Source organism: Drosophila suzukii, chromosome 2R (assembly GCF_043229965.1).
Source record: "Drosophila suzukii chromosome 2R, CBGP_Dsuzu_IsoJpt1.0, whole genome shotgun sequence".
Taxonomy (NCBI): domain Eukaryota; kingdom Metazoa; phylum Arthropoda; class Insecta; order Diptera; family Drosophilidae; genus Drosophila; species Drosophila suzukii.
The window spans coordinates 13,042,449-13,055,929 of NC_092081.1; the positions used below are offsets into that span (position 1 = coordinate 13,042,449).

The window sequence follows — 13,481 nt, forward strand, 5'->3', positions numbered from 1 at the left end:
TTTATTCATCTCCTGCCGTGATTTATACCCAATACACAAAGTGTGAGTGTGAGTGTGAGTGCTCCTGAGGGCTGCAAGTTAATGTGGCGCATTATGTAGCCACATAGTTTCAGTTTCGCTGGGATTATGCAAAGTTATGCGGCCCCCAAAACTCCCCCACTCCCCCCGTAAATCTGGCCAATAAACTGCAGAGCAGGCGGCCAACGCACATATAAAACAATTTGCCTACAAAAGAGCCGGGCCGCTGTTGCCTCATTTTCGTGGGCCGGCAATTTAAAATTGTTTATAAAACACAGGACGGCAAGGGCAGCACACATGAGCATAAAACTTGCATGGAAAGATGGCTTGGATCCTGTTGCTGGATGCTCCTGTTGCCACAATAGCTCCCCGAGGTCGGCATTAAATTCTGCTGCTGGCCTATATAAGCCGGGTTCGGGGTTTGGGGTTCGGGGTTCGGGCCATGGCCCTAACTACACCATGGGGACAGCAATTGATGATAGTCTAAGACCCAAGATATGTAGCCCTAGCTGAGGCTATAGATGAAAACTGAGGCTGAGGCTGAGGCTGAGCCGTAAGCCTAAGCGAATGCCCCGGGATATAAAAGGACTTAGTCGCATGTTAACGCCACGCCTACGCAAATCCATGGCAGCAGCGGCAGCGGCAGCATCAGGATCAAAAACAGGACCAACCACCCCCGCAATGCACTGCATCCAGACCATCGTATATCCTGCGGGGTGAGATGTGGCTGATGTCTCCCCGAAGCCACATCCCCCATCTTTGGCCATTATGAAGTCATAAACGCACATGCAGCCAGCCCAAAAATTGGAAGAGCCCATTGGGGATGGGCCCGAGGCCAGCTCCATCTTCATCTGGCCCCGACTTTTTGGCCGTTTCTGTTTTTTTAGCACATGTAAAAATGCTTGTTATCAAGAAGAATGAGAAAGGAAATCACCCAGTACGTACTGCTAGTCGAAATGGGGGGGGTCGAAAAAAATTAAACAACGAAATGTGGACAATTTTCGGGCACAGCCCCGAGCTTAAACTCTTATTACCAGCGAGGAGTGGGCCGTCTGCTGTTTATGAGTTGTAAAGCCCTAGTCAGACAATGGCCGAATAGCCGGCAACAGCAACACATGAGCGCTAAGCCGGCGGACATATTATGGGCCTGGTCTAGTTTGCTATTTTAAACAGCAGGACAAATCGGGGAAGCACACCCACACTTCCTTTGCCACTCCGACTGTCAATGGTCTGTGCTGGCTTCTTATGCCTGGCTGCATTTTATATTTATCCTGTGCCAGAATTTGTGGGTTTTTGCCTAGGAGGTGTTTAGTTGGTTGGGCAGGGCAGGGCCTCCCAGGTGAGTTATATAATTTCGATTGCGCACTTTTCAGTAGGCTCTTGAAGTGGACCGTCGCTCTAGGGGAAGCAAAATTTCCAGCAAGAGAAAGTCAAATCTAAATTATATATTTATTTTTAGAATACAAGTTTCTATGCAGACTTAAAATGACAGTGTTATTTTAATATTAAATAAACTAAACTTAGACGTACAGTTAGTTTACTAAATGTTTTTAGCAATTTCATTTCATAAAACGTTATAACAATGAATGAAAGTACTTTAAACATATTAAGTGTACATTTTAATATGAAATGAGTAATGTGTATATTTTCATTAGTTTTTCTAAATTTAGTGATCGGCAGCATCCTGTTGGGCGGGCCTAGGGAAATGCTCTGCCTGAGCTCTGTCGCAACACGTACAGTGTAGAGCAGCGGTCGGTACACACACATCGACGAACTGCATATAAATCTTGTAATATAAGTTGAAGCGTTACAAATAAGAAAATGGTAACGAAATAGTATATACTTCCTCTTTTTATGTAAGAACATAGCACCACTACGATATTTTTTAAGCTTTATTCTCAAGATAAATTTAGACGTACCAAATCAAATATTTTTCCCTATTGTGTAGCCTTTTTTCAGCAATAACTTATTTGTTCATCAAACTTAAAGTAGCAAATTTGCTTTAAATTTAAAATTATCCAGCTGTAAGATGAACCTCGATTGCTGGCAATAATGCCTTGGGGTGTTAAACTAATTGAATCACCGCCCCTGCCCACCAAAAACACTTTTTGATGAGCCTTCGATCTCGAGTTTCCTCGCCTGGGCGATATCACAAAGGCCACGCGTCAATTACACTGAAGTAGATGTAAAATGTATTTTAAAAGCTTGTCCAATATTATTTTACCATGCAGACTGAATTTCGACGGCAGGCAATCGCGTTAGCTATTCGAAGTCCGGACTTGGGCGCGTGTTCCTTCCGGTTTGGGCAGCACGTGCCCGTGGAAAATTGTGGAACTTGGCCGACATTCCGTTCGGGGCTTAAAGAGCAACTTTAAGGCGGGTTTGGCCAACTACTCGCTCGGGCGGAGTGAAAAACGGAAAAACGGTTCGAGCGTTCCCAACACATTTTTGGCATACTTCACACAATCTACTGATGAAGTCAACTGGAAAACTCGCATAGCTTTGATGTTTCGACAGCAATTGCAATGTGTACACACGGATATACACGAATATACGGATAGGTAGTACCCACCCACACAAATGCTCAAAGGATGCCATTTGTTCGAATGTCCTTTGGCGCATTTCAAAGCCCGCAACTTCAAAGCCCAAAAATGACCTTTTGTATGCCGCAGATGCTGTGGCCAACTGGCCCATGCGAAAGGGGCCACTAAATATTAATTTACTAAATTAGTTTGTTCACCTAATTACCACTATGAGATGGCAAGCCGGCGAACTAAAGCCGACTCCTTGCCAGTTTGCAGAGAGCTATTAAATTTTTTTGCAATTACTCTAAAAGGATTTCAATTAGCGTTTGCAATCGCATTAAACTAAATGAAAATGTGCGCAGTCCGCAGCAAACAAAAATAAAATGAAATATATTATAATCATAATAGGGAATTTAAAAACATTATCCGTGGTGCTTGGGCAGAAAAGCTAATTACCGTAATGCCATAGAAATGCAATTACAAAATATCCGAATTATGTAACAGCTATTGGAATGGTTCATATTTTCAGCAAATCCCTTTTTTTCCAATTAAAATATGCACAAGGGTGAGCGTGCAAATTAATCAAGGTATTTCCATCACAAATTGCAATGGACTAAGTGGCAAATAATTTAGTTGCCCATTCGTTAATAGCCCTCGCGCATTCTAAACAAATTCATTCCGATAATATTCAGCCGAAAATGAACAACAAATTATGCATAATTAGGCTATCAGTACTTATTAAAAATTGTAATAAATGAGTTTTTAGTCAACCAGACAATTGGCTGCCCTGCTGACAAATTAAAAAAATGAAAAATAGCAGGTTTCTAATTTTTTCAATATTAAAAAAATATATGAAAGTCTTAAGTTCTTATAACAAAAGGAGGAGACACTTTAGACACCTTTTTAGGAAACCAAACAGTGCGTTATTTTATTTGTGATAATCAATATATTTATAGAATATGTTATTTAAAGAATATATATTAACTCGAAAGAATCCTTGAGTGAGGGAATTTTTTGGTGAATGCGAATAAGATTTTTTATCAGCCATCAAGGTAAATAAATAAAGGTCAAATTTTGTAACACAGTGATATTAATATTAGATTCATGCCAAAAATGGTTCAAATTGGACCATCCATTAAAAAGTTATAGTCAAAAAAAGAAATCGACGCAGGATGGCGCTGTTGCGAGGTGTGACATCTTGGGAACAGTCGCTTTGCTGCTTGCATATCTCCATCTCCCTCGCACTGTCCTTAGCTGAGTAACGTATGGTTTTAGATGTATTACTAGTAATAAGGTTTGAAATGTTTTAGTAATTTATTTTCCTACATAAAATTTTATATATTTTTGAGAGTTTGTTACTTAGTATTCATAGTAGTTTTTAAAAAACTAAGCGACTTTCTAAGCATTCAATTTTTTACGACCTGCAAATCGGTAATTAGTACACCTAGGTTGCACTAACTTTAGGAGTTAGTCACTCAGCGTGACAGATGCGTCTCTACTTTTAGTGATAATCAATGTATGAGACAACAAAAAACTGACAAATTCAAAGCGTCACGCAATGTGCAGAACGAACTATAAAAACCGAAGTAATTTCAGCGAGCGATTAGTTAACGAAAAAACTAAGCAAAATGAGGGCTACTCTGGCATTGACTCTGCTGCTCAGCTGCCTCACAGGGATTCTGTCGGTAAGGAAACCAGTGCAATATATAATTTGAAAAATATTATGAAAATCTTTCTAAACAGCAAAAAAAGTTGGATGCCGCGGTGTCCAAGGCAATGGTGGATGGTTGCATGAAGGAAAACGGCGTAACTAAGCAGGATATAGAGGACTTGCAATCGGGCAAGATGAAACCAGAGGATGCCAAGGACAACGTCAAGTGCTCCACCCAGTGCATTCTGGTCAAGAGTGGCTTCATGGACTCCACGGGAAAACTGCTGACCGACAAGGTTAAGGCTCACTATGCCAACACGAAATTTAGTGATGCCGTCGAAAAGGATTTGGAAAAGTGCAGCCAGGTCAAGGGGGAAAATGCCTGCGACACGGCATTCAAGATTTTAGGCTGCTTCCAAGGCGTCGAATAGAAGTCCAGCATAACAAGAGCAAGAGAGCAAGAGCAAACATGGCAAGCAGTATACACATATTTAGCAAATCCTTCAATTCAAAATGTACCAAACAGCATTTTAAGTTTAATATAAAAGTTGCAAGAACTCAATTAAGCTGTTTTCTGACAATTATTTGGTATTATAAAGGGTTCATTAAAGTAAGTTACAACTTCTAACGTTTATTTCCAATTATTTATTGAACATTACATGGTGTTATTTGGCTTTGAATTCCGATAATATAAAAACTGTATGGTAAAAATCGATATGTATGCTGAAAGCCTGGGTTATGTTGATACATTTTTGAAGCTTAAAGCTACATTTCTTTATTTTTATAAAATCTTAAAATTAATCGGATTTTAATTTCGACAAATAATATTGATAATGAAGTGCAACAATGTTAAAAACAACTAAGAACCTTACTTCCCATCCTGTTGCTCGTTCGCACTTAACTCAAAAGTCCTTAAACATGTTCATCTTTCATTTTGACCCTGTTAGCCTTTTCGGCGGCTAATTTCCGAAATATTCCCGAAGCATCTGTGAAATGCCAGCAATTTAATTATTTCGAACCGCTTTGGCAAAAAGGCAAACAGAGCACTCATAAAATCATAGCCACCGGCAACAATTTCAATCGAATTGTCAGGGTCGGGACACTCTTTGCTGTTTTCCAGCACTCCAGCACTCCAACCCCATGTTGCTGTTATCGAAGACAAACTAAGTTTTCATATATAAATAGACGCTGCCGGCTGGATACTCAGCGATTTTTGGGGGCAGGCTACATATTGTGTTCCGAGGAATTTTTAATTTCTTCATTGTGAAAATATTTATTGAAACCGAACATTGCCAAAGGCATCGAAAAGTTGACGGAGCACTCGCACCAGGCGAAAAGGGACAAAAGAAAAACAAGAGCCCGAAAATTGCGCAACGCGAGAAGTTCGATGGTATTGGGAAAATCTCTTTAGATGGGAACCCCGAACCCCGAAGTGGAGGAGCCTGGGTGAGTGACTTTAACCGGGGCTCAGTTGCAGCTTAAAGGAAGTTCAGGGTCCGGGTAAAACCTGGACAGCTCCGGTAATAGCCACTGAAACCTGGGCAAACAAATTGAATGAAATCAACTCGTTAAAAAGTAAATAACTCCGATGAATGGCTGAAATGCACAAAGAACTGCAGGTAAGAGGAAAGGTTGGGATCTCTTTTCCGCCTGCCAGTCAATTGAAAATGAAATACAAATAAAAATGCAAACAACCGGGCAACGCATCGGCCACATACAAATGCTGGCTAAGCAGCAGGCTCCAGGATATGCCGCCGACGATGTCTGTGTCTGGACTGTCAGGAATGGCCGAGGAAATTAGTAGACCCAAGCACAAAAGGAGCTGAAAATGTTGAAAATAGCTGAAGGAAATGGGCTGTAAGCCGCCGCAAGTCCAGGAGCCAAACAGCTAGGACATCGTAGAGTTGCAGGGGAAAAGGATCTGGAATTGAAGCTGGAGATGGAGGCTGGGCCTGGATGTTTTCCTTTCACATTCATCGATGAACTTTCAATAACAGAACTTTAGCTTGCCGATTTTTTATGGCCAACGGGCTTCCTTCGCCCCTTTATGTACCCTTTTTTCAAGGATATGACATTGAATTGCATTGGTTGCCAGCTGAAAGTGCAGGGTGGCAAAAGTTTGCACCATGGAATGGTTCCTGGCATGGGCCTGAAAAAGTTGTTGCTAAAAAGTTACTTTGCAAGGCATGAGAGCTCTTGAAACCAGTGGAAAAACTTATCTGGATGAGAAGAGATTTGGAGAATAAGCGCAGGTTCTTTTGGTCACATAAAATATTTATAATTGACTTCTTACTTGGTTTTGAAGGGTTTAAAATGAGTGCACAGAGGAAAAAATTTGGAAATAGATTGAAGAGTAATAAAAGAAATTAAATACAATACTTTTAAAATATTTTATGATGGCCTTAATGATAAAGTGATAATTTCTCACAAGATATACACTTTAACAACTATTTGTTATAAGTTCTTTTTGGTTACAATGAAAATACATAAATTTGTATTACATATATAAAGTATAATTGACTTCTTACTTGATTTTGAAGTGCTTAAAATGAGTGCACAGAGAAAAAAATTGGGAAATAGATCGAATACTAATAAAATTAATTTAACACAATATTTTAAAAGTATTTTATGATGCCTTCGATAATAAAGATATAATTTTTACAAGACTAAACCTTAATCAAATATTGGTTATACGTCCCTTATGCTTATGATTGAAAGGCAGTTATTTTTGATATTAATAAAGTAGTAATATTAAGAACTGTTTTTATTGTTAAGTGAAAATTGACATTATATAGATGCACAACATTTTCTGTGTGTAAAACTCCTATTATAAATCCGTCAGCTTCACACCCAAAGTCATGAGCTTAATTACATTCCAACGCGATTTCAGTGAGCACGATCCTTGGGTTAGTCGTTTCCAAGGCAACATCCTTTTCACTAGCTTCCCCGCCGCTGCTGTTGACAGTTTCCAGGGCGCTGCTTCACATTCAGATTTCGCATCGACTTCACCTTCCGACCGCACTTTATTAAAAGCTAAACAGCCAAGCTGCTGATGCCGCTGCCAATGGCAAAAGCAGGAAATATGAATAAACCGTGATAGACTGAGGGAAATGCAGAAATCCCCCGAAAAACCCAATACCACTCCCCTGCAATCCAATCCCAGCTCGGCAGCAGCCAAGTCAAAACCCATTCAACAACAGTTTCGCATAATTGTAAATTCAAGTGGAAATGAATGAATTTACGCTGAACTCGACAGAAAATACCAGCAAACGAATGTTGCTGTTGCCATCGCTTTTGCTGTGCTGTTGCTTTTGCTGCTGCCGCTTTTCCCGAGCAGGTACCAAATACACTTAGAGAAAGATGTAACGGAGGTGTGCCTAAGATATTCAAAATATATTAATTTATATGAGAACCGAATAGGAAATATAGTCCCAAAAATACGATTTATAGAAATAGAAAATAGATAAACAAATAAAATAGCAAGTTAAAGAAGGAATCCGAAAAAATTTGATATTTAAATACCTATAAAATATTTGGTTAATATCTAGATTCAGACGACCTTTTATAGTTTAGTCGCGTTCTTTATATTTTTTAAGTTTTCAATATTGCTTGAAAAAATCAGACCAAATGCCAACGCAATTATACATTTGCTCGAATTTTGTAAAATGTTATTATATCATAAAGTTAAGAATAAATAATTTAAATTTACGTTTTTATGGTTGAAGTATGAAAATAGGTAGTGGATCTATAAGAAACATGAATACGGTTCAAAATTGGACTTTAGACTATAGTTTAAAAAAAATTGCCTCACTGAATTATATTTTTCATAACATAAATACGTTTTCCGAAACATTAATGGTAAGAATACAAATATATAATTTATGAAATGATCCTCCGAAAAAGTTTAATATTATGGGAAGAAGTTCATCCTATATATATTTAATCTGCCATTTTTTGGGCGTAACAGGTAACTTTGAAGAAGGTAACGGATGCTGATGGTGATATGATATTTAAAATTTGACGATAGCCTAGGTTAGAAAGCATATCTAACTGAATTTTACTTTTTTGTTTACATAATATATATTTTTAAACCCTTATAATAGAAATACAAAAATTATGAGAACGCCCTTCTAAATAGTGTAATATTGTGGGGCGAAGTTCATCCTAAATATATTCCATCTGGAATTCTTTGGGTGTAACAGGTAACTGTGAAGAAGGTAACGGATGCTGATGGCGATGGCTAACGGTAACGTTTCCCAATGGCGCGCAAACAATATGGCGTCGCCGTCGAGGTCGAGGATTCAAAAAGGGGAGTTGGTGATGGGCGGTGAAAGTGGGAGTGGCAGTGGGAGTGGCAATCGGGTCCCGTTAGCCGTGGCGGAATCACGTTGCCTGCATATTTTCATTCATTCGTTTCAACGTCAACGTCTGCCGACGACTGCAAAGTTGTGGAATGCATAACGGGCTGTTCGGGGTACTATATGCTGTACACTCCCCCTATATATTTGCACTTTTGTGTATCTGCCGGATCCGACGGGGCTTGAATGTGCACACTTCTTGTTGCTCTGTTGGCTAACCCCTCAAGTATTTACGCCTTTATTTATTTAACATTTCAATTGCATATTTTCGCACAAAAGCGCGTGCCAAACCGAAAGGATGATGGTGATGGCGATGGCGATGGTGATGGTGATCCCCTAGCTGGGCAATGTCAATGCCCACCGACCTCAAAGGGTTAACTCGAATGCTTGTGGGGGCTTAGCTCACACAAATATCTGAAGGTCCTGCACGTTTCCATGGGCGTGACCCATGCTAAATTGTCCGCAGTCAGTGTCATTGCTCTGGGCTCAAAAGTTTTCAAGAGCGGGTTCCAGCTATCCAGTAAATGAGATGCAAATATGATTTCTTTTATTTTTATATAAAATGTAAATAGACTAAAATTTGTCGATTAACCGTTTTAAAAAACCCTTAGATCACACACTCAGAAAAATACACCGCGCTAAGATCGACTACAAAGTCTTGATTAAAGGAGGATTTCATGCTTAACATTTTAAGAACGTTCGTACTGGAAAGGTATAAATTAAGCACAATTTGGGTTTAAATACTTTAATATTTAATTTAAAATTATTAAATGATACTGCAATGTTCTTACTTTATTAAAAATATTAAATATATTTTAAGTTCAAATATCACTACATTTAAGAATAATTCATACTTGGTTGTAAACTGAATGGTTTTAAAAACGTACTCAAATCAAGTATTTTCTGTCATGAAAATTGGTACTTGAAAGCTGTATTTTGTTCTCGGGATCGGGATATTCGATGATGCGAAGTTTTGAGTCTGAAAATACTTAATTCAAGCATGAAATACCTTATTTGTTTTCTGAGTCCAATAATTTTATATCTTGTTATCATATTAATAAAAATAATATTCAAAACGATTATATTTTCTTTATGATTTATTATAACTGCATTTTATTTGAAATAGAAAAATGCTTTTATGCTCGATTAGGAAAAACCCTTATCAGTCTACTAGTAGCTGCCATAAGCATTTGTATGAGGATGACAGATTGATGGCCATGTCGAACATCATAGCGTCTGCCAAAATTGTATATATACAACACTTTCGTTTTTCTTTTTAAACAGACAACCCCTATACCATTTCATCGTTTTTATCCTGAGCGAAGATGCTGTTCCCATAGAGATTTCCACCGGCGCCCAAGAGTATGCAACACAATGGGGGGATTTTTCTCAAGTGCTCCCGCTTTTAGTTTAGTTTTTGGGGCTCTTTTGGGCTGTTTACGGCTGCCTCTGCCGGTGACATCGATTGTTATTGTTGGGCAAACAATGGCAAACATTGCCAAATACATTTGCCTTCACCGCCGCAGCGAATATCTATGCGTACGTCTGCACGTCACTCGAGATAAAGTCGGATTTGGGTTCTAGAGTATGATGGCCAAGATTGATGGTTGCCTCCTAAATGATACCTGATTGAGTGTGTTTGCCTCGGCATATTCAATATTGTGAGGGGCTCAGGATTCGGCGTACCGCTTAAGTGTCATTTTGTGTTCTCGACACGCATTTTATGGCAGGCTGGCAAAGTTTTCCTTGGCCCACAGACACGCGCTCAAATAAGTTTGCGTATGGGATATGTATCAAGAATGCCGCTGACACTGAGTGAGATAAATGGTGACAAGTTTGTAGGCCAATTTGCGAACTAAACCGTCTAAAAGGCGCCATAACCAATCTCTCCCGTCGTCGATGGCTCACACAATTAACTCCGCGGGGCCCGAAATAAAATGCAGCATGATGCAATTTCGCCATCGCTTGTAAGTTGCATTTCACAGATGACTGGATCCATGGCTATAGCTTTCGATATAGCCTCTATAACGGTTGTTCTTGCTGCCTTCCTGCTAACTTTGGCTCACAGCGCTTGTCGTAATTTTCGCGCCATCAATTTGGAATTACTTGTAGCGCTAGTTCTGGGCGAATTACATGCTTCATTGGGCCTTTGCCGCCTTTGCTGCCTTTGCCGATTGAAGATGATGGCAAACTTGGCTCTTTCGGGCTCGCAGCCATCTCAGCCATCTCAGCCAGGTGCTCCATGACTGCTGGCCATGGAATGCAGCTGAGATTTTAGCATAAGTAGCGCAAATTGTATGCATTTCGAGCTAAGAGCGAACGATGCTACGCCCCGACAATCGCAGCGAGCGACGCAATTACCGATAAATGGAAGCTGGCTTTCATCCACTTAACGCTTGTTATGGCAGCTTTACAAAGTGTTGATTCCCCGGCACTGCAAATTAGATAACTGACAGAGTGTGGAAAGGCAACTTATTATGTAAGCTGATTACCCACAGGAAATATCTCTAAATTGCCCACCAATGATACACTTGCATCGCCAATGATCTGGATTTTGGCCATGGTTAATCTAATTAATTTAATTGGTCAATAAGCATGTGGTATTGAATTGCTACGGCTTTTGTCTTAAAGTTGTATCTGTTACACAAAAATCAACCATTTAACTGTTGAAACTGCTCCAATTAATAAAAATGGGTAATGCCCAAAAATTTACCTAAGCAATTTAAATTGTTGAGATTTTTTTGTTCATTTTTAAAGCTTATCTAAATCATCATCGCAGTCAAGCACTCAATGCTGTATGTTACCAAAGATTGATTTTCTTTCAGGAAAGTCAATAAAATCTCAATCAACATTTAACAAAAAACACATCATCGGCAAGAGTGGGATTCGAAAAGAGGACCCATAGGTTTTAAGGTACTCTAACCACTCTAGGTAAAAAAAAAAATTTTTTTTAATATTAGTTGTATTACTATTTTAATTGTTGTATTACTATTCAAAAGCCAAACAACAAAACCAAAACAATACAAACAAAATTAAAAAGATTTGATGTTTTAGATGTACCTATTTATTTTGCAAAGGAATTGTACAACAAATTACATGAATTTTTTTATTACAATTTTAATTGTTAAATACTACTCAATGACCCAAAAAGTAGAACAATAAAATCTTGCAAATTTTGAAAATAGTAGAGTACACATTATCTACATTGATATAATATAGGTTTGTGAGTATTTGCAACACAGGATTAAATTTAATGAAGTAATATAAGGCAAATTAAGATTTTACACAGATTATATGCACCTTTCTAACACTTAAGAAATACAGCTTAACTAGAATAAGAACGTATATTTTCTTTCGATTTTGACTTCAAGCAGGTGAACTGGCTTTCCGAATGCAACTTGTAAGATTTCGCTGCTGACCACTTTAGTCCCACGATTAAAACCACCCCTAGCCAAGAAACAGCGAGTCATCAGGAGCCACCTTTGGCCAGGACCCCAAGCAATCCAGGCTGCCAGGAAGAAACAAACCATCCTCACGCTCGTTTCTGGCCACAATTTATGCCTCGAAACGCTCCTTGAACCAGGACACGCAACCCAGCCCCCGCATTCCGAGTGCCCCGGGGGCACTGTGAAATAAAAAGGATAAAAACTGAAGCAGCGAACTGCATTCATCTGGCCACAATGCTCGCTACCTACACAAGTACAAACAAACGATGGCGTGCCTCTCGGGATTCCAAATGGCAAAAGTGTGGGGGCACAAACGGGGTCGGGATACTTGGCGTATACTTTGTGCCACGACTACTTTTTACTTTTCTTTAACATTATTTTGCACTTTTCAATTAAAAAAGTGTGCACCCCATGCAGCCAGGGAGCCGGGGAGCCAGAGAGAACCAGAAAGCACCAGGCAAACCCGTCAGACACAAGCCAACAAACTACGGCAAAGGGCAAAAGTAACCCCAAAAGCGGTCGAAACACTCCAATGAGGGAATGAGTGGGTGGTGAAAGTTGGGTGGGTGGTGGTGGTGGAACCAGCTGCCATAATTATAATTTCTTAATGCAAATAAAAACTCGCTGTGCTGATTTTTCGCTTTTGTAGAGGACCACAATTTAAACATTATGGACTTTTACTTGGACGCTTCGCGTTCGCTCTCTCATTTGTGGCAATGCCCTATATCTGATAGTGGGTCTTCAGGCTTTTAATTCAGTGATACCTTTAAAAAAAAGGAAAAACATGTAAAAACTTGTCAAGCTGCTATGAATTATTTGGTACTTGAGCTTCAACGTGAAAAATCCAACGTAGTATCTTCTTAAAAAACTATCTTAAGCTTTGTAAAAAAGAATAACCTTAAATATAATATAATAATACATAATATAATAATAATATACTTATAAGCAATATTTCTTCTTATGGGCATGTAAGTATGTTTTGGAGGTAAATATTTATACCTTCCAATATTTTAAAGATCATTAAACTCATTTACGTTCAGAAAAGTCATAAAAATATTTCGTCAAATATTTTCTGAATTATCTTCCTTAAAACTATCCTAGTCTTTGTAAAAATAGATGTCTTAAATTTGAGATTACGCCTCAATTCTATTAATAGCTAAATACCGTTTCTTCTAATATATACAAATATATATATTTTTAAGAAAAGCATTCTAGTCTTTAATAATTTAAAGATCGTTAAACCTAAAATGAGGTCAGAAAAGTCGTTTTGTGCCCCAGTTACATGTGGATGTTACATTTTTATAAAAATTTCGCAAAATACTTCGTAAAACATTTCAGATAACAAAAGAAACTCCAACAAAGGGTGTACCGCTTTCAACTTATCGCTCAAATATACTGCAATCTCACGGTTGTTTTTCTTTTTCTTGCGCATTGCCAAGGAAAATGTAAAAAAAGAAAGGGTCAAAATGGGAATTTTCTGCTG

The 13,481-nt window shown here is 38.7% G+C and overlaps 1 protein-coding gene across 1 annotated transcript; it reads left to right on the forward strand.

Moving 5' to 3' along the window:
• The first annotated feature begins 4,099 nt into the window (after positions 1–4,099).
• Obp56g (Odorant-binding protein 56g) lies at positions 4,100–4,756 on the forward strand. The gene is made up of 2 exons (XM_017086355.4): positions 4,100–4,228; positions 4,287–4,756. The coding sequence occupies exons 1-2, from the start codon at positions 4,172–4,174 to the stop codon at positions 4,623–4,625; spliced, it is 396 nt and encodes a 131-aa protein (XP_016941844.3). The 5' UTR covers positions 4,100–4,171; the 3' UTR covers positions 4,626–4,756.
• Positions 4,757–13,481: the final 8,725 nt, after the last annotated feature.

Bases quoted from the DNA above. Each gene is read 5' to 3' on its own strand.
- Obp56g (XM_017086355.4), top strand. From the start codon at position 4,172: ATGAGGGCTACTCTGGCATTGACTCTGCTGCTCAGCTGCCTCACAGGG. The intron at 4,229-4,286 runs GTAAGGAAACCA...CTTTCTAAACAG, and splicing joins GCCTCACAGGGATTCTGTCG to CAAAAAAAGTTGGATGCCGC.